General features: G+C 46.0%; 1 protein-coding gene across 3 annotated transcripts in view; it reads left to right on the top strand.

Annotated features, from left to right (window-relative positions):
* EPHB1 (EPH receptor B1) overlaps window positions 1-19,838 on the top strand; it is a 754,401-nt gene that overhangs the window by 235,111 nt on the left and 499,452 nt on the right. For 2 of the 3 annotated variants that reach the window (XM_069213561.1, XM_069213562.1), the window contains exon 3: window positions 12,654-13,335. In XM_069213561.1, coding sequence (XP_069069662.1) covers window positions 12,654-13,335 — 682 coding nt within the window. The remainder of the gene's footprint in view (window positions 1-12,653; window positions 13,336-19,838) is intronic. The other variant, XM_069213563.1, reaches the window with a different exon arrangement.

Below are 19,838 nucleotides of genomic sequence, written 5' to 3'. Positions count from 1 at the left end.
GGCGCTGCCTCACCTCTAGTCATTAGCTGGTCTTAAAGATGATGGGGAGATGCGAGCCAAGGTGTCCCTTCAGTGTTGGGCTGATGTGGCCAAACGTCTTGAAGGCTTTTATTTGACATGCTTCAGCAAACATGCCTTTTAGAGGGGCAAAATAGGGCATGGATCCATTCAACACAGCATGGCCTACATGCAGTTGAAAATGTAGGCGTTGACTTTGTCTCCGATGTTGGCATTTGGTGCAAAAAATGACACTTTTTTCTGGCGAGAGAGCTAGCACCAACATGCCTTGGGTTTCTAGGGTATGGTTTCTTTCAAGGGTAGGTCTGATTTAGGAAAAAAACAAGTGGCTTTACATAGACTGCCATCTAGGGTAAAACCATCTAGGTTCATGCCACACGAACAATCATTAATCTGTATTTTTCAGGACAATAGTTAAAGTGATTCCAAAGTTAGCATTGATTTCTGTGTTGGTTGAGTATATGAATGTCAATCCAATTGCTCAATTTGAGACTACCACACCACTTAGCAGTTTTTACACAAAATTAGGAAATTAGGAAAACCTGAATTCATTACAAACTCATCTTCAATTTTAGATTCAAGGACCGCATCTTTATGTTAGTTCAATTTAGTCCACTTAGAAGACATTTTCTATTAACAAAGGACACCTAATCTAAGTGAGATTGTTCAAGAAGAAGTTCAGAGTTATGCTGATCAATTTAAAGCCTACTTAAAAATTGAGAATATCTTTATTGTAAGCAGCTGCTCAATCTGGGATCACTGTAACATTTGCCCTAAAAAAAAGTGCTGTGATTAACAAGTAGTTACCAAACACACGTTAGCAGACACTAATTGAAATTAGTATGTCATTTCAGTGAGTTTGCTTCCTTATTTGTCTAAAAATGTAATTTTAGGGGGCAAGACTAAGATGGAGGACAAGTAAGACGTGCTTCTCTACAGCAACCTACAGAGCCTCATTAGCCCACCTTTTCGCTTGCCACTGAGTGCCTTCACCCCTGGAGGCTCACCCCAGCGCCGTTGATGCCAGCTTGCCCACCGCAGATCTCCAGTGGAAGACCCCTGCCTGACCCAGAAACCTCACCTCGCCACATCTAATATGGTGTGCGCCGCTGTCTGAACCTGAGTGGCTATTCACGCAGCCCTGCCTGGGACTGCAATGATTGCTTTGACTTTGGACCCCTCTCCATGCTACCTCAGTCAGCGGTAGGGGCCTATGTCTGCCTGGGGCCTCTGAGCAGACACATCTGGACAGCGCAACTCCTCCCGGGGCGGCGAGTGGAGGGGTGCGACCACAAGGCCCCATCTGCAGCACACAGGCTCCATAGCAAGTGGGCCGTGCACCCTGAGGGCCTGCCGATACAACGCAAAGAAGGGATTGAGAAGGCTACACCGATCCCCCCCTCAGTAATCAACCTGACTCCAGGCAGGCAGAGCAAGCAGCAGGAGAGCTGCCACCGGCTGGGCCCGGTGGATGAGGGCCCACGCAGGTCTCCAGTGGACACCACCAACCAGGCCCAGATGCCTTGCATTGCCACGCCGGCTTCCAACGTGGAAGACATTGCAGCCTGAAACATATCGGTGGCCATGCAGCCTTGCACCAGGCCATGACGACCGCTCCCACTTCGGCCCCTCCTGCCACCCTGAGCCAGTTGGGGGGGGTCCGTACCTTCCCAGGCTTTGGAACGGGCCCGCCCAATCAACGCTGCCAACCCTGAGGTGAGAAGTGAAGGGTGCATCCTACAAGACCATCTTCTGCAGCACAACAGCCCTGCAGTGAGTGTGCCGCGGTCTCAAGGGGCATGCTGAATCAACTAGAGGGGGAGACTGGGAGCAGACATGGGTCCCACCGCCTACACAGCCAGAGCCTAGGCACTCAGCACAAACAGAGAGAGTGCTGCCCCCCACCAAGCCCAGGCCGCCAAAGGCCCTTAAGGACCTATAGCAGATACTGCAAAGAGCCCTGACCGGACAGTCTCTTCCTTGCACCCCTGTCCAGGGGAACCCTAGAGCTGCCCCCTCCTTTCCTGGTGGGGCCGCCAAAGACCTGGGCCTACCTGCTCATCCCAGCTGCATCAAACCTACGGGCCCTCTTGAGCCCTTGCCCCAGTGGCAACTGCAGTGGCCACCGCACTTATATGGCCTCCAAACTGATTAGTTCCCTGACTCCATTGAGCTGCTGTGCACCGGTGGGATCTGAGGACAGGATCCGTAACCCTGGACTGTGGGCCCTGTGGATCGCCCCTCCCCCGCACTCTAGGGGCCCAGCCAACTGCATTAACATCAAAGACGCTCCTTCACCTGTGGGCCTTGCCTTTTACAGGTGCGTTGTTTTGTGGGGCCCCTCATCACATCAGCTGCCACAGTTAGAAAGGATCACTCTCTCAAGGACATGCTAACAAAACCTGCAGGGCCCTCAGAGGACAGCAAGCCCCCGTTCCAATGCTTCGATCTCCTCTCAGCTAACGGGGACCAGGACGGACCAGTGACCAGGTCTTTCATGAAGGCCCACTTTACCTCCCTCTGAGACGACATACAGATGGTGAAGAGGGATCTCTCTGTGGACCTAAGAGAAGTGCAGCGGAAACTGGAATAAATCATCAACAGGGATTCCACCATGTAGGACTGTGAAACTGGACGTGAGGAGAAGGTGGACTGGCTCTAGATAACTGCTCAAGGCAGAACAATGAGAATCAGGGGTGTTCCATTGCGCACTGAGGGAACGGACCTTAGAGAGTATGTGAGAGCCCTGTTTTGCCACAGTTTAGGAACTCCAGAGGACACAGACGTCTAGCTGTGGCTCGCCAGACCAGACAACTCCCTCCCCAGCCGATATCCTGATGTGCGTGCATGACTTCTAAATGAAAGAAACCATCCTCCGCAAAGCCAGGGAAGCTCATCTACTCAGGGGCCACTCCCCCGTGCTATACCAAGACCTGGCAACCATAACACTCCAAAAATGACCGGAGTTCCTCCCGGTCACAGCCCACGTACACCAAGATGGAATCTGATGCACCTGGGGCCACCCCTTCCGAATCATCATTTGTCACAATGGCATACTACTTCAAATATGATCACTCACTGAGGCCTGGAGTCTTTTGGCCATCATTGGTGCCGTACCGAATGACAGCCCTGACAGACATACGCTCAGCAAGAAGCACAAGTGTGCACATTGGCACATGGTTGGAGGGACCCTTGCCGGTGTGAAATCTGATTCTGTCATCATGGCTAAAGAGCGGCAGGCGGTGCTTCAAACTTTGCGGCAAATGCTGATTGATCAAGGGGCCTAAATAGCAGGTGATCAGCCCTTTTGGCTCTCCAGCTCCCACGGGTAATGGGGTGGAGGGCGGGAACAGGGGTCTGGTGCACTTGGTAATGGGTACACCCTCTGGTCATTGCTCTTGCAGAACTGCTGCCTCTCCCCCATTGGCTCAACCAAATCAGATGATAACCATCGCTGATAGACTTTTTCAATGTGTTACACTAGGTTTGATGCTCTTTACTTTTCAATGTTTTAAGGGTGTTATTCCTCCATCCTACATAGGGTCAAATGTTAATTCGTGGGCTAGGTGGGAATTAGGACAGCAAGCCTGGTACGTTGCTTCAGATTCCTCCCCCCTCGAACTGGACTCTGGCACACCCTTATCACTCACAAGAAATCACATATTTGGACCTTAAAATTGTAAGCCTCTATGTCAGAGGCCTTAATAACTAAGTAAAATGACAGGCGATGCTGTCCCTATTAGGATGCTCCGGCGGTGACATATGCCTCCTCCAGGAACCCACCCATTAGCCAGGGACATCCCTTGCATGCACTCCTCCTGGATCCCCAGGCAGCTGTGGTCCTTAGGTCCTTCTAAGAAGGGAGTGTGGCTCTCCTGTTGTTTTCTCAGTTCAGAGGCAACGTTGCCAAAATTACCAAGATAAAGTGACGATTCTGGGCCTATCGCTTTGGGTTAGAGACCTGACTCTTCACACTAGCATGCATTTACGCACCTAATGAACGCCGGGTGCCATTCATTCTTAGTGCACTAGCTTCTCTCTTCCAGACACCCGATGCAGGAGTTCTGATAGGCGGGGACCTAGACCTAGTGATGGATAACGCTCTCGACAATTCAGCCCAACACCCAAACCAAGTAGGGGCCATGTCATCACAGGGGATGCAATGGCTTGCATTCTGTGGCCTTGTAGACGTCTGGCGCATGCTCCACACCACTACCAATCACTACACACACTACTCAGCAACACATAAGATGTACGCTCATATTGACTTCTTTCTGGTGACCCCATTGTTTCAACAACTCATTAGCAACTCTACTATTGAGCCCAGATCGCTCTCAGAGCATACCACTCTTAGTCTTACCTTGCACCTGGGCAACATGCGAACCGCCACTTCCCATTGGTGGCTCAGAGACTCGCTGCTCCAATGCTATATGACTGTGACTGCCGTCCGTAAAGCAGTCACTGACTACCTATAAATTAACAACTCCAGCCAGGTTGCCTTGACTTTTCTATGGGAGGCTCTGAAACCGGTGGTCAGTGGAGAGTTCATCACCCTCTCAGCCTCTGAAAACCGCCTCTACAGAGAGAAACAAAAGGAGCTCGAACTGAAAGTTACTGAACTTGAAACAATCCATAAATGCACTCGGGCCCACGTATATGGACAGAGCTTCAACATTCTCGTTCACTTCTTAAACAACTAGACCTGGACAGAGCTGAATACGCTCTTATTCACCTAAAGCACAAGTACTCTTTGGGAGGCAACCACAGAGGTAAACTGCTGGCCCATGGCTTGCAGATCAAGATACAGTCTAGATCGATCCGCTTTATTCGCCTACTCCCAACACGGAAGTGCACTCAGACTTGCAAATAGCCAACGCTTTCCACCTTTTCTACAAATCTCTTTACTGTAAAACCCCAGGGGAACCTATTGATTCCTCTGACTGTCTATCTTTGTGCCCTCCTACCCCACTCCCTTCACAATGTGCTGACTCCCTTGACTCCCCCATTCACATCGAAGTGGTGATCTCTGCCACTGCCCACTTTAAGCCACTGAAGTTCCTAGGCCCCAATGGGTTTTCTCCCGCATTTTACAAGACATTCTGCCACGAAGTAGTCTCAGTTCTGATGTGCCTCTTCAACTCCTTTGCGACATTGGATACTCTCACGGACTCCATGCTTGAGGCCTCCATATCGATCATTCTCAAGCCCGGTAAAGACCCTAGGCTCGACAGGTCCTACAGGCCTATATCCCTTCTCAACATAGATGCCAAAATATTTACTAGCATCCTGACTCACCGCCTTAACCCGCGGATGCCGGTTCTGAGATAATCCGATCATGCCAGCTTCCTACCAACGCGCCAATGTGGGGACAACACCAGACATCCGTATCACATGATGGATGAAGTAGCCAGATGCCAAAAAGATACCCTTCTCCTCTCTATAAATGCGGAGAAGGGTTTCAATTGGGTCCGTTGGCCCTACATGCACCAGACCCTCAAGATCTTTGGCATAGGCCCCTGGTTTTGTGGTTGGATCTGCAGCATCTATAGTTCTCCTAAGGCCACAGCGCAAGTCAAAAGGCTCTTCTCCCTGTTCCCCCTTCTTTTAGCTCTTTACATGGAGCCCCTGGCCCAACGCATTTAAATGTATCCTGACATCATGGGAATCACATTTGGAGGTGAACAATATTTCATCAGCCTCTACGCTGATGATGTGATGTTGGCCATCTCAGATGCTCTGACCTCCCTCCCAGCCCTGGTCTCAGAACTCCAAACGTTTGGCACCTACTCTGGCTTTAAGAACAGTATGCTAAAATCTCAAATTTTTAACTTGTCCGCGTCTGCCCAAACTGAATCCGCTGTACGGACCCGCTTTCCATTTGAATGGGCTTCCTCACACATACCTTATTTAGGGATCCAACTGGCCAGCACACTCCCCAATACCATCTCACTCAACTACAGCATTTTAGCTAAGCAAGCTAAGACAGATGTAACCTCCTGGGAGCATCTGGGACTCTCTTGGTTCGGTAGGATTGCAGCCATTAAGATGACCACCTTGTCGGGCATCCTCTATCTTTTCCAAGCCTTACCTCTGACCCCATCTAAAAAGGCCTTCCAGGCCATGCAAGCCACCATCAATCAAATTATCAGGGGAAGAGGAGGATGCCTTTACAGAAACCGTACTTTCCACACTACACCCGGGGAGCCTTGCCATGCCCTCCCTCCAGCAGTACTGCCAGGCCTCATACCTCCGGTTCCTAGTGGAATGGAACAGACCCCTCACAGAGAAACACTGCTGCTTCACGGACCAGGCAGTGGTCGGATCCCACATTTGGAGAGATCCCTGGCTCTTTAAGAGGCATAGGGCTTGGGACTCTACTCTTTCCCGGTAATGAATGGTGCCCTTGGAGTGTGGTGGTGGTGAGAGCGGGCCTGACATCCTTCCCCTTCCCAATGACACCAATCCTGGGCAACCCGGGGTTCATCCCAGGTCTGGACGCAGACCAGTTTGATAGATGGTGGGGTTGCAAGAGTGACAGGGTGCAGTACCTTCAAGTCCACCACTGGGTGCTCCACCCTACCACGAGACCCCAGGTGGAAAGTGCTCTAAGGCCCTTTAGGAAATGGCTAATCCAGAAGAAGTCGGATATACGCCTTATTTCCTAGTCATATGCTCTCCTTTTTAATAAAAAGACTCCCACCTGTGCACTGGAACAAAAACCATGGGAGGCAGAATTAGGTGGACTGTGTCTGACGAAGACTGAGCAGACATCTAACACAGAGCACGGCATTCCGCCAATAACATTTCCAGCACATATACAGCATATAAGATAATATCATACTGGTAGTTAACCCCAGCCCGGCTTGGTGCCTGGAATCCTGAATATTCCAAAGATTGCTCGGTGGGCACTCTTTGGAATGTTCCCAACCAGAACCATACTTCACCTACTATGGCATGCATTGCCCTGAGCTCTCACGATTTTGGACCCAAGTGCTGGATGACATTGATGGAGCCTTTGCCACCTCCATTCCAAGGTTCCCGACCTATACGATTTTAGGGGTGCCTAACTCCCAGGCATTCCTGTTATGTTCCCGACGAGGCAAACAAATGGCCTTAGCACTGGGAGCAGCACACCAGGTGATGCTCGCTCTCTGGGGCACCAACAGAACCCCCCAACAGAGTGCCTGCCTGGTTGCACAAACTGTGGCATGTACATGGCATGGAGCGCTTATCACTTGCCCTGCACCAATGTTTAGAGGACTACGCCAGAGATTGGGCTCCTTACATACATATCCTGTCGACCGAGTTCAACTAACATGCCCTTCCTATCTCAAACTACTGCAACTTATACCCATACCTGACCAGCCACCAACACACACACCCATACACCATACCTAAATACCCTTTTTCCTGCCGAGCCCTCTGCCCAACGGACTTAGGCCCTCATTCTAACCCCGGCGTCGGCGGGAGCACTGCCGACAGACCGGCGGTGCCCCGCAGGGCATTCTGACCGCGGCGGTTTGGCCGCGGTCAGAAAGGGTAAACCGGCGGTCTCCCGCCGGTTTACCGCTGCCCTTAGAATCCCCCATGGCGGCGCAGCTTGCTGCGCCGCCATGGGGGATTCTGACACCCCCTACCGCCATCCTGTTCCTGGCGGTTCGCCCGCCAGGAACAGGATGGCGGTAGGGGGTGCCGCGGGGCCCCTGGGGGCCCCTGCCGTGCCCATGCCAATGGCATGGGCACGGCAGGGGCCCCCGTAAGAGGGCCCCACAAAGTATTTCAGTGTCTGCCTAGCAGACACTGAAATACGCAACAGGTGCAACTGCACCCGTCGCACCTTCCCACTCCGCCGGCTCAATTCTGAGCCGGCATCTTAGTGGGAAGGTTGATTTGCCCTGGGCTGGCGGGCGGCCTTTTGGCGGCCGCCCGCCAGCCCAGGGCAAATCCCAAAATACCCTCAGCGGTCTTTCGACCGCGGAGCGGTATTTTGGTGGGGGAACTTCGGCGGGCGGCCTCCGCCGCCCGCCGAAGTTAGAATCACCCCCTTAATGTTGTCCCTGGACTACCCATTCTTCTAGGAGGAACGGGGGTAGGGAGCCTGTTCATTTTTCTCAAGTTTTGGGACATGTTTACTGTTGACCGAATAGTTCTATATAATTGCATTCGCAACGCTGCCGGCCCCAGGGTTGTAGGCGACTAGCTGTGTATGTATTTGGCTTGCTGTGCATTTAATAAACAGAATTGATCAATAACAATGTAATTTTAGAAAGTGATGGGAAGTAAGAACTCTCCACAAAAATATTAAATAAAAGAAATGTTGTGTAAAACGAGAACTGATACTGTATGGTACCTCATTTAATCGATTCAACTGTGTTTGTTTGCTGCTACTGGTAAAAAGAAGGAATTGTTTCTAGGCAATTAGAAGATATTAAATGCACGTGGCCCTGAGTCTTTGTTCAGTTGTCCAAAAGCATATCTATGGAAGGGTGGAGCTTAGCCCGGCAAAAATCTTGAAATGTTGGCACGTAGGAGCAGTGCATTCTCAACTTCATTAACTGGAGAATGAACCGGTATCGCTGCAGTCCTCATATCTTCCCTTAGAATATGTTGCCCTTTGGAGTAGTTAAGTTCTTACTTGTAACTCATTCAGTCAATAAAATAGCGTTATTGTTGAGTCAAGCTGACCAAGAACACCAGTCAGTATTGCTACCATCTGTTTCAGTATATCACAGTATGGAATTAAGTGCACCCCAGACATTGCTCTTCCTATTCTTTTTCCCTGTTACGACCTAGAAAAACATCTCTTTATAATGTACAAGGTTTTAACTCTACAGCCCTTTTTAATTATTTCCAATTTTCAGAGTCGGTGTGACACCATCAGGTGCCACCATTTCAGATTATAATTAGCCAGCGGGCCCTGCTTTGCTGATTCCAGCAGCAGGGATCTCCTAATACACGGTATTGCTACTGGAAGGCATTGTACCTATTTAAATGAAATCACACTTATTTTTAACTACAGAAATGCTGTCAATAGTGACAGAGCATCCTGGGCTATTTATTATTGACAATGCAGCGCTTGTGTTCCAAAATTAAAGCGATTTTCTTTTGCTAAGATTAATGCCTCCTGCGGCCAAAGAATATATTAGCAGTAGAGCCTCCTGCTAATATCACCTGTGCAGGGCATGCTGGGTAATTATACACTGTGTTCATAGACTTGTGCTGAAAAGCTTTATTATATTATAAGAGGCAGAAGAATTGATGGCTTTTATTTATGAAGCTGTTGAGAATAGATTCAAATTATATGCAAATTTACATGGTTCATAGTAAGTGTAACCTTATTCTAATCCTCCGTTCCTGATTCACATTTGTCCCCTCAATTTTTTGATTCCAACACGCTTTTAATGGTGTATTAACTTCTGAAATATTATTTTATATAAAATATGACAGTGTTTTAGGTATCATTGTCGCATCCATGTGAGCATATGTGGAATATAGACTCAGAATTAACTAGTCTTAAAAAAATGGGGCATATTCACAAATAAATAAAGCTTGTGCAAGGCTGGCCTGTGTATGTATGTTGATTCACGGACCTACCTACATGGTCGGTGGAAATAAAATCAGATATCTAGTGACCCTATGTGGTGATATCATAAAGTTGGTGACTTGTCCCATATTTAGCCCCGGGTAACCTCACATTTGCTCTGGAGGAGTTCGGGGAAGGGCAGGGCCAGGAGTGGTAAGTGCGGAAAGAAAAGAGTTCACGACCCCTGTGATCAGGTTTAGGTGGGGCTGTGCCAGGTTATGAAAGGGCAAGTTTGGCTAAATCTGACTAATGAGACTAATTCTGACCAATAGCTGCTCCTGGACTTGTTTATCTTCGCTGGTGATTTGAACAAATCTGCCAATACAGTTACAATTGCGAATGCATTTGTGGATGCACACGACTGCCATGCTTTAATAAGCGCTGGGTGTTTGTCTGCACTCCCCACATTGCAGGTGCATAATCCCGAATCACAAATTGATGACACAAAATGTGCACAACCACATACCAATTCCTATTTGAGGCAAGTGATAAATGCAGGGTCAGCATCTGCCTGGTAGGAAAGTTTATAGTCGAGTGGAACTCTTAGGGAGCATGAATTCAGCTCCATTTAAAGGGGTGTGTAATAGTGCTCAATTCTACACCATTTCGTTTTTGTAGACCAATGAACCATTGTATTCGAAGGAGCTATGTCCGTGCCCACCTCTTGCATTGTCATGAGGGAGCAAGCTGAACATTCTATACACCAGGGTTGTTCCTCAAAATATAGTGCACACTACTACATATCTAGAGTGCCTTTTACATATCAGTCACAGTAGGATGGTAAGATGGGTATCCCCGTGAGAAAGGAAATAAAATATGTAACCTGGACAACATCAGTTACCTGCCTTACTTGTCAAAGTGCCCACTTCAAGAATTCCAATGCAAGCCAAACGTTTTGGCTTTACTAGCGCTTTTTTTCCTGTTTGTAGATTGTAATACCACTCCACAGCAACAAAAGGCAACATGTCAGCAAAACAAAAAAAAAGCAAACACAAGAGTAAACGATTGACCTTTTCAAGATTAAGCTCTTGCTGTTGGCAGTAACTTCTCAAAGCTACCCCTAATGTCACGCGTGGGGATCTTTCACCTCTTGCCAGTCTTAAGTGCTTCTCCATGTCACAGTTTGTCAGTCTGCATCTCTGCAGCGGCCTTCAGACTGTGATTGAGGCGAGCCTCCGTCTCTTTTAGTTGGTAAATGTAGCAGATTGTCAAAATATACCGAGAGGCGCCTAGAATATGGCCTCAAAGTAGGTGGGTCCCTGTAATCACATGCTTCGATATTACAGTTCTTAAGTAAGATACCTCTTTCCCCAACCCAGTCCTAGATAGCTGTCCAAAATTGGGATTCATTTACCATTAACAAACTGCTCCCGTTTAATTTGTAACTATTTTCTTTGAAAATTAGATCATTTAGACGTGGCCTGGTGCAATATTTAAGGTACATTTCTCCTCCCAGCATAATGCCACAATTTATTTTTTATTTTCTCGTTTGCACGCCCTTATAGATCTTGTGCGGACTGTTGTATTCACATTGCTCTTTCTATTGAGGAACCTTGCTTAGAGGGTGGTGGCTGTCTGTTCTCAAGGGGTTAAGAAAGTTTTGAAGCTAATAGTCTAGGCCTATTCTCTATCTTTAAGGGACACTTAGGGCCTGGTTTAGACATTGGCGGACGAGTTAATCTGTCAAAACGGTGATGGATGTCCCATCCGCCTAAAGGAGTAACTTGTCTGCCAATATCTAAATCAGGCCCTTAATTTGTTAATTGGTTGTACCTACTCTTTATGCAAGAGAAGCTTGCTCCTGCAACTGATATCTTCACAGCGTTCTCTTTTGTGTATGCCTCTTGCTCTGCTGATGGGCTTTTTCTCTAGGGGTAAGTGAAACTTGGTTTGCTGAAGAGTTAAACGTTTTTGAGTGACACTTGTGTTGGTAAACTCCAACTGATGTCTTTGTTGTACAAACGCTTTACCTTTGGATAAAATCCACTTGCTATCTGTGCAGCTTCTGCTTATGGTCATCCTGTGACTGAAGGACGCTTCCTCTATTGATGGGCTCTTTCTCCAGGCATAAGTGAAGCTTGGTTTGTTGCTACACATTTTTTAGTAACACGTGTTGTGTTGATAGACTTCTCCTGATGTTTTTGTTTTACAAATGCTTGATTATCTGATAGAATCTTGAGTGATGCGGGTTCTACTTATTGTCATTCTATGACTGAAGGACGCTTTCTCTGTTGATGGGCTCTGCCTCTGTTGTGTGTGCTGGATCATGATTCAGCTATTGGAGTTTCCCTGCTTTCTGATCGTGATGGAACTTTGCTGACTGAAGATTTGTTGTACTCGCTCTCTGCGAGTAGGAAAAGTACCAATAAATATTCTGGCTTTTTCAGCCCAGCATCAGCAGTGTGAAGAAAGAAAGTTCTCCTTGTGTGTTCTACCTGCACTCTAAAAACTTGCTATTTTATGGGCTTGCATACACCTACTCTCTCTCTCTCTGTCTCACTCTCTTGCTTGCTCGCTCTATGAGGTACAATCTCTCACATGACACCTAAACTTTTCTCAAGTGTTCTCTTTTAGGACATTTTCGCTGGCCAGTGGCTGTCCCTTCTGTATGTGTGTGTGTGTGTGATGAAAAAGCTTGCTTTGCTGATGTGTTCTACTTGATCTCTGTCTTTGTGACCAGAGATTGCACAATAAAAGCTCTTATAAACATTATTCCCAGTCATAGAGGGCAATGGGATACTACTGCATGTGCGTGTTATGCTTATTCTGTTGCTATTCAGTCCCAAGTACACTTTCATGAGAGTGAATCTTGCACATCTATTGCAATCTTCATGCTTTGCCTGTGAGATGGAAACTTGTTCTAGCACTACTTCATGTGAATGTGCTCAAGAAATATGTGTAACATATTAGATAATTTTGTATTCTATAAGCATCTTTTGCGTTCACCACATTTTTGCAAATATATTGACATGAATTTATCATTAATTCTTGTGTACATTAAATCATTTCCCCATGTCCGACAGCCAGTGACTTTTCTTTCTATCTTTTGCAGTGGGAGGAGGTGAGCGGATATGATGAAAACCTCAACACAATCCGTACATATCAGGTGTGCAACGTCTTTGAACCCAACCAAAACAATTGGCTCCTCACCACATTCATAGACCGGCGTGCAGCTAACCGCATCTATGTGGAGATGCGCTTCACAGTGCGAGATTGTAGCAGCCTTCCTAATGTCCCTGGCTCTTGCAAGGAGACCTTTAATCTCTACTACTATGAGACAGATGCCATCATCGCCACAAAGAAATCTGCCTTCTGGACGGAGGCACCCTACCTCAAGGTGGACACCATTGCAGCTGATGAAAGCTTTTCCCAGGTGGACTTTGGTGGGAGGCTAATGAAAGTCAACACAGAGGTGCGGAGCTTTGGACCTCTCACGCGAACTGGCTTCTACTTGGCCTTTCAAGACTATGGGGCTTGCATGTCCTTACTCTCTGTCCGTGTGTTCTTTAAGAAGTGTCCCAGTGTTGTGCAAAACTTTGCTGTCTTCCCTGAGACAATGACTGGGGCAGAGAGCACCTCACTAGTTATTTCACGGGGCATCTGTATCCCCAATGCTGAGGAGGTGGACGCCCCTATCAAGCTTTATTGTAACGGGGATGGAGAATGGATGGTGCCCATCGGCCGCTGTACTTGCAAGGCTGGCTATGAGCCCGAGAACCAAGTGATCTGTAAGGGTAAGACAGTTTTTGAATCTGGAATGTGGTACTTGCAAAGTCTCTATGTCTATTATCTGATATCAAAAGATAAGGCTCTGTGCCTGCAGTATAGGCATGCCATCTACAAGGAATCAAATATTTTGGTCAACTGATCGAAGTGATCTCTCTGGAGGGAATGCTTCATTTTATCACACGTACAGATGTATTGGTTGTGTGCACTGGTTACAAGATAAGTGCAGCATGAAAAAAATGAAATAGAAATGTAGAAAATGTGATTTAACTGTTACGCTTTCAGATATTATGATTAGGGCAGTGTTCATATTACTTTTTTAATATGATATAGTTTATGTTATAGCTTATTAACTTCCTCGAGAGGTTTATGTGAAGTGTCCCAGACACCATTTTCCCACTGTTGGAGGACTTACCGTCTACAAATTTAATATTTGATGTCCTTGAAGTCTTTGGGACAAAACTGATGTTCCACATATCTTCTGGGCTGCAACGGTCGGTAGCAGTCACCCTCGGTGGCTCCTTAGTCGATGAACAGATGTGACTCGCTCCTGTCCGTATATGTTTTAGAGGAAGGGGCCTTGGAATTTTAGTGCTCTGGTGGGCATTGTCCCACAGGAATCATTTTCAATAGGTCAGTTGCCCTGCGCTTGCATGGACTTCCAGCTAAATGTGTACACTCATCCTTGCGCTCGCCAATCGAACATGCAACCCTCGTATCGAGCAGTCGAGGAATGTTCCACCTTCCCGATTTATGAATGGTGTCTCTTCAGAGAAAAAAGTCTGACAGTTTCCCAGGAGCCTCTGTTGGCAATTACAGTAGCCCAGATGGCAGCGGAGGCGAAAACAACAACAAAGTATCAGGTTTCCGGCCCTTATATCATTCACAGCAGCTGTCAGATCACACCGAAGCCCTCTGAAATAAAGAGGTGCTCATGCAATTTTGAGTCTTCAAAATGTCCCCGCTCTTCATGCTGGCTTTCATTTCTCTTATTTGCTGAGGATATGAATTTCTTCAAGAAATCATTGGTGCCCTCAATTGGTGTGTTTAAATTGGAACGATGAGTTTGACAGTATTCCTTCCACTTGCTGAGTTGTTGATGTCATTTCTGTACTTTTAAGTTACCCACAGCATGCATCACTTGTGTTCAGCAGCATTGCTGTCAGCTGTAGCGTAGTCCATCAGCAAAGCCAGATTCGTGTTTAGTCGGACTTTGTAGCTGCCTGAGATGGGGACCTGCACTGTTCGGGAATAGTACAACTGTGTTTCCTGTTGTCCTGCTTTTAATGGCAGGCAGCAAGGTCCATGGTAGCTTCTTCTCCATGACGACGCTGTAAGTAGGACCTGAAATCCAATATTGGTGGCGAGGACCTTTTCTGCCAAGAGACTGTGTCCGAACCCCACTGCCTACAGTCATAAGGGATCCAGAACTGCCTGTTCCCAGCACAACGTAAGGATCAGGTACCCATGAATCCAGCCAAAGAAATCGGGAAGTGGTTCCTTCACTGCATTGGGTGGACTTTGTGTGCGTCCCCTTTTCATGCCAGAGTCCATAAACAAATATTTCTCAAAGCAGAAAGTTGACTGAGCATCCATACATGGTGAACAGATGCATTGACAAATGGCTCTTATGCACAGGGATGATGGAACAGGTGCACCCTATCAAATTGGGGCCACAATCGTAGTCAGGGTAAGCCAGATATACCCCCCTGAATAAACCTGTGCTCACTCTCTTGTAACTTGACACAGAGCATTAAGGCTTAACCTAAGAGGCAATGAGTTAAGAATTTGCGAAACACACTTACATTACAGTAACTGAATGAAAACACCACAAACAGACTTCACATTGGTTTAGAAAGATATGGAATATTTATCTAAGTAAAACAAGCACATGACCAAAATGACAAAAATCCTATCAGTAGAAATCAAGATAAGATTAAATGTGAAAATAGTGCTTAGAAGGCACTAGCGGTCAAAAGGTTACTTGAGATGTACCAGTGCAAAGTAAAAATCCAGGCTGTATGTGATGGAGGGTAGGCAGGCTACAGAACCCACACAGGGTCTCCTGCAACAGTACCTTTGGAGGAGCAAAGCATTGCCGACAGCAGCATGATGAGTTGGTTTTCTTGCTGCACTCGGGACACTGCGTCATTGGTGGGCTCCTGGAGAGTGGATGTGATGTATCATCGGGGATCCGCATAGAGCACTGTCGGGCAGCACAGCCTGTGAATCTGCTGTTGTCGGGCAGCCGCTCCAACGCCGGCGGCGATGTGATGTGTCGATTTTTCTGCTGCACTCGGACGATGCGTTGCTTTTTCGAGATAATAGCTGACAAATCCACTTCTGAGGCCCTGGACTGGAGGGGTCACGTCAGGCAAGGGTAGGACTCACAGATGCCAAACTCCAGCAGCACCAGGAGAGTTGCAAGCAATCTTTGATGTCCCTGAGACTGCAGAACAACAGGGGGCAAGGCAGCAAACCCTTGCTCTTGTCAGCAAGATGGGTCCAGTCCTTGTCCTCTGCTTGGCAGAGATCAGCAGGCAGCAGGGCAGAGAAGCAGTTCCTGGGAACTGTCAGTCCAGGGAGAGTGGCAATCCTTACAGCACAGCAGTCTTTACTCCAGCAGAGTTCTTACTATGTCCAGTAGTGATCTGATTTCAGGAGATCAGAGACCCAGTACTTATACCCCAAATTGCCTATGATGAACAGGATGACTTCAAAGAATCTCTCTGAAGTGTACAGGTCCTCCTTTCAGCCCAGCCCTGGTTCCAGACTATCAGTGGGGGATAATCAGCCCCTTTGTGTGGGCTCAAGGTACTACTCTTTGAAATATAAGTGTGAGCCCTTCCCAAACTCGTTCTCCGAAAGACCCATCAGTATGCAGATGAATGCAAATGTAGTTGAGTATCCTGTGTTGTGGGTGTCTGAAGGGAATAAATGTAGCTGTCGCCCAGGCCAGACATGTATTGGAGACAGGCTGTAGGCACACAGGGCAGTGAGGGCAGAGAAATGCCCACTTTATAAAAGTGGTATTTCTAAAATAGTAATAATAAATCCGACTTTACCAGTAAAGAGGATGTATCATCACCATTCCAATGATATGAAACATGAAGCAGCTACTCCTTTAATGATCAGGAATTACATCTTAAAATTATATTAAGAAAATCCCAATGCTGACATATGAAAGGAGCAGGCTTCACAGTAATAAAAAACGACTTTGGGATCTTTTCATTACCAGGACATGTAAAACTGTGATTTCTATGTAGGGAAGAGACGAGTTTAAGGCTTGGCAAGAGGTTATGAATTCTAAGACGAAGTGGCGGTGAAACCGCACACAGGCTCTGCAGTAGCAGGCCTGAGACATGTTTAGAGGGCTACTTAAGTAGGTGGCGCAATCAGTGCTGCATGCCCACTAGTAGCATTTAATTTACAGACACTTGGTATGCGGTATACCACTTTAAAAGGGGTTTACAAATAAACTAAATATGCCATTTGTGGATACATCAATGTTACCATGTTTTAGGGGAGAAGCACATGCACTTTAGCACTGGTTAGCTGTGTTAAAGTACTCCGAGTACTGAGGCCAACAAAAAGATACAGTTAAAAACAGGAGGTGAAAGGCAGAAAGTCTGTGGTAAGACCACCTTAAGGATGACAGGTCTAACATCCTGTAACATTACAAACCTTTTTTTAAAACAGCTGTAATACCTTTAGCTGTTTAGGCAAGTGTTTAAAAAAATGCTCGGAAACTGCATTGCTTTGCTGCCAAAGCTTCGTTAGGTAATTTGAATGTCCCAATAAATTTGACAAGTTTTGTTTGCAGAGACTGAAAATATTGGAATATTTCATTAATGCCACTTGCAAACATTTTTGTTGGAACCCCTTCTGGAACAAAGGAAGTGGAAGTCAGACTTGTTCACTACACTCATCTCTGTTTTATAACTTGCGATTTAAAAAAAAAAAAATATATATATATATATGCAAAAAAACAAAGGAGAACTCTGGGAAGTTCCCAATTTTAGGTGGAGAGCTGCTCTATTAAGGAGCACCCTGCAACACCAGCGACACTCTAGATTTGCTCACCTCAAATGTCTGTTTATCTAGCAAAGTCTTTAAGCATAGGATTAGCACAGTGCTATCCTCGCCGAGCTAGATAGTGACAAAGTCTTTTGACATTTGTACAGCAAAATCTTTAAGCATAGGATTGACATAGTGTCATCCTTGCCGAGCTGTAAAATGACAAAAGCCATTTACCACTCCAGGCACAGTATTACAGCTTAGGACTGGTCAAATACCGTCCAAGCCAACCTGGAATGAGTAAAGCAACCCCTGACACGTGTTTCGCTCCCATTAGAGCTCTTCAGAGGGGTATAGCTTTGTCCAGACACAAGGGAGCACCCAGTATAAGTCAAACCAAAACCCTTTCAGGGATAGAGTGACACATAAATTATGCAAAAAAACAAAGGAGAACTCTGGGAAGTTCCCAATTTTAGGTGGAGAGCTGCTCTAGTAAGGAGCACCCTGCAACACCAGCGACACTCTAGATTTGCTCACCTCAAATGTCTGTTTATCTAGCAAAGTCTTTAAGCATAGGCTTAGCACAGTGCTATCCTCGCCGAGCTAGATAGTGACAAAGTCTTTTGCCATTTGTACAGCAAAATCTTTAAGCATAGGATTGACATAGTCTATTCCTGAAAGGGTTTTGGTTTGATGTATATATATATATACAGTATATATATATATATATATATATATATATATATATATATATATATATCTCCATTCATTGAAAAAAAAGGTTAAAGAGACATTATAGTAAGGAAACAGATTTTTTTTTTTAAACTTTGAAATTCATGAAAAAACCAAAGGGGCTACAGGGAAGTTATAGTTGGGTTCAGAATTTACACACAATATCCATAGAAAATACAGCAGTTATAATTATTTATCTCAAGAAACTATAACTTGTGTATGAGTGGTTGTGTAAGAGGGTGTGAGTTGTTTTGTGGGTCCGTGAGTGTGTGTGAGTTGCTGTATCGGTGTGGTAGTGGTTATGTGGGTGTGTAATTGGGTGTGTAAGTGGTTGTGTGGTTATGTAAGTGGGTGTGAGTGATTTTTTTGGGTCTGTGAGTGGGTTTGTGTGTGTCTGGGTGGGTGACTGGGTGTGGTAGTGGTTATGTGGGTGTGGGAGTGGGTGTGTGAATGGGTGTATGAGTGGCTGTGTGGGTGTGGGAGTAGTTGTGTGGGCGGGTAAGTGGGTGCACAAGTGGGTTTGTGGGTGGCTGTTTGGGTCTGTGACTGGGTGTGGTAGTGGCTGAGGATCTGTGAATGGGTGTGTGAGTTTGAATGGTTGTGTGAGTATTTGTTGAGTGGGTCTGTGACTGGGTGTTTTTTTTATAAGGGCTCTGGATCCGTGGATAAGTTGCACATTCACAAGGGGGGGGGATCCTGGCACACCCCAAAAAACGTTTTTGGGCAATTTCTTGCCCATGAGGGGTCCCTCAGAACCCCTCCATCAGTCCTATGGAAACAGGATACATGTATCCTGACCCTTGAATCTTATTTAACCTTTATTCTCTTCCACGGTAACTGTGTCCCATTTGACAAAATGCTGGCTACAACTTTCTTGTCAAGTTGGCGCTGCTGTTGGCATGTGGATTAGTGGATTCATTGTGGTACATCAACAGTGGATCCGCGTCTCTACATATACATAAACCTTTTTGTTCTTTCTTAACCCCAAACCTACTGAACAGATGTACACCAAATTACAAAAAGAGATCTTTCTGGACCAAAATCTAGCTTTCTGCCAAATTTGGTGTAATTCCGTCCTGCGGTTCGGGTTGTAGTCATGTCTAAAATCCCTATGGGAAATTGCACAGGGAAAACATGTTTTGGGTCCCACCCTTTTTCTCGCCCCCCACTTGATAAATTACCCCAAAACCTTCCAGACAGCAGCTAAAATGAGTTGCAAACTAGTTTTGAAACTTTTGTGAAGGTTCGTCAAAATGGCACCTAAGTTATTAGCAAAACAAAATTATTTTTCCTATGGAAACTAAGTCCTAACTATAACTACCTAATGGTGACCACCTGTAAGTAATATTAATATATATATATATATATATATATATATATATATATATATATATTCACTGAAAAAACACAAAGGTTAAAGGAATGTTATAGTTAGGTGGAAATGTCAGTTAAAACATGGTGTTTTAAACAAACAAAACCAGGGAAATTCACCAGTTAATGTTATCTCGAGTAACTATAACTCATGCTCTAAAGTAACCATAACTTGCACCCTCACTGTGCACTGCTAATTACCTCACATTTTACATCACTCATGACATGTTTTATTACATCAATTTTAATTTCCAAGGCATTTTTTCAATGCAAAGTAAGATATTATTACTAAACACAACTATGTCACTTTAACCTTTATTTTTTAGTGAATCTATCTATCATTCTATCCCTCTCTCTCACTCTATCTGTCTATCTATTTGTCTATCTCTCT

This window comes from Pleurodeles waltl, chromosome 11, assembly GCF_031143425.1.
Source record: "Pleurodeles waltl isolate 20211129_DDA chromosome 11, aPleWal1.hap1.20221129, whole genome shotgun sequence".
Classification (NCBI taxonomy): domain Eukaryota; kingdom Metazoa; phylum Chordata; class Amphibia; order Caudata; family Salamandridae; genus Pleurodeles; species Pleurodeles waltl.
The sequence above is the reverse complement of the archived record's forward strand: the minus strand, read 5'-3'. Positions and strand labels throughout refer to the sequence as shown.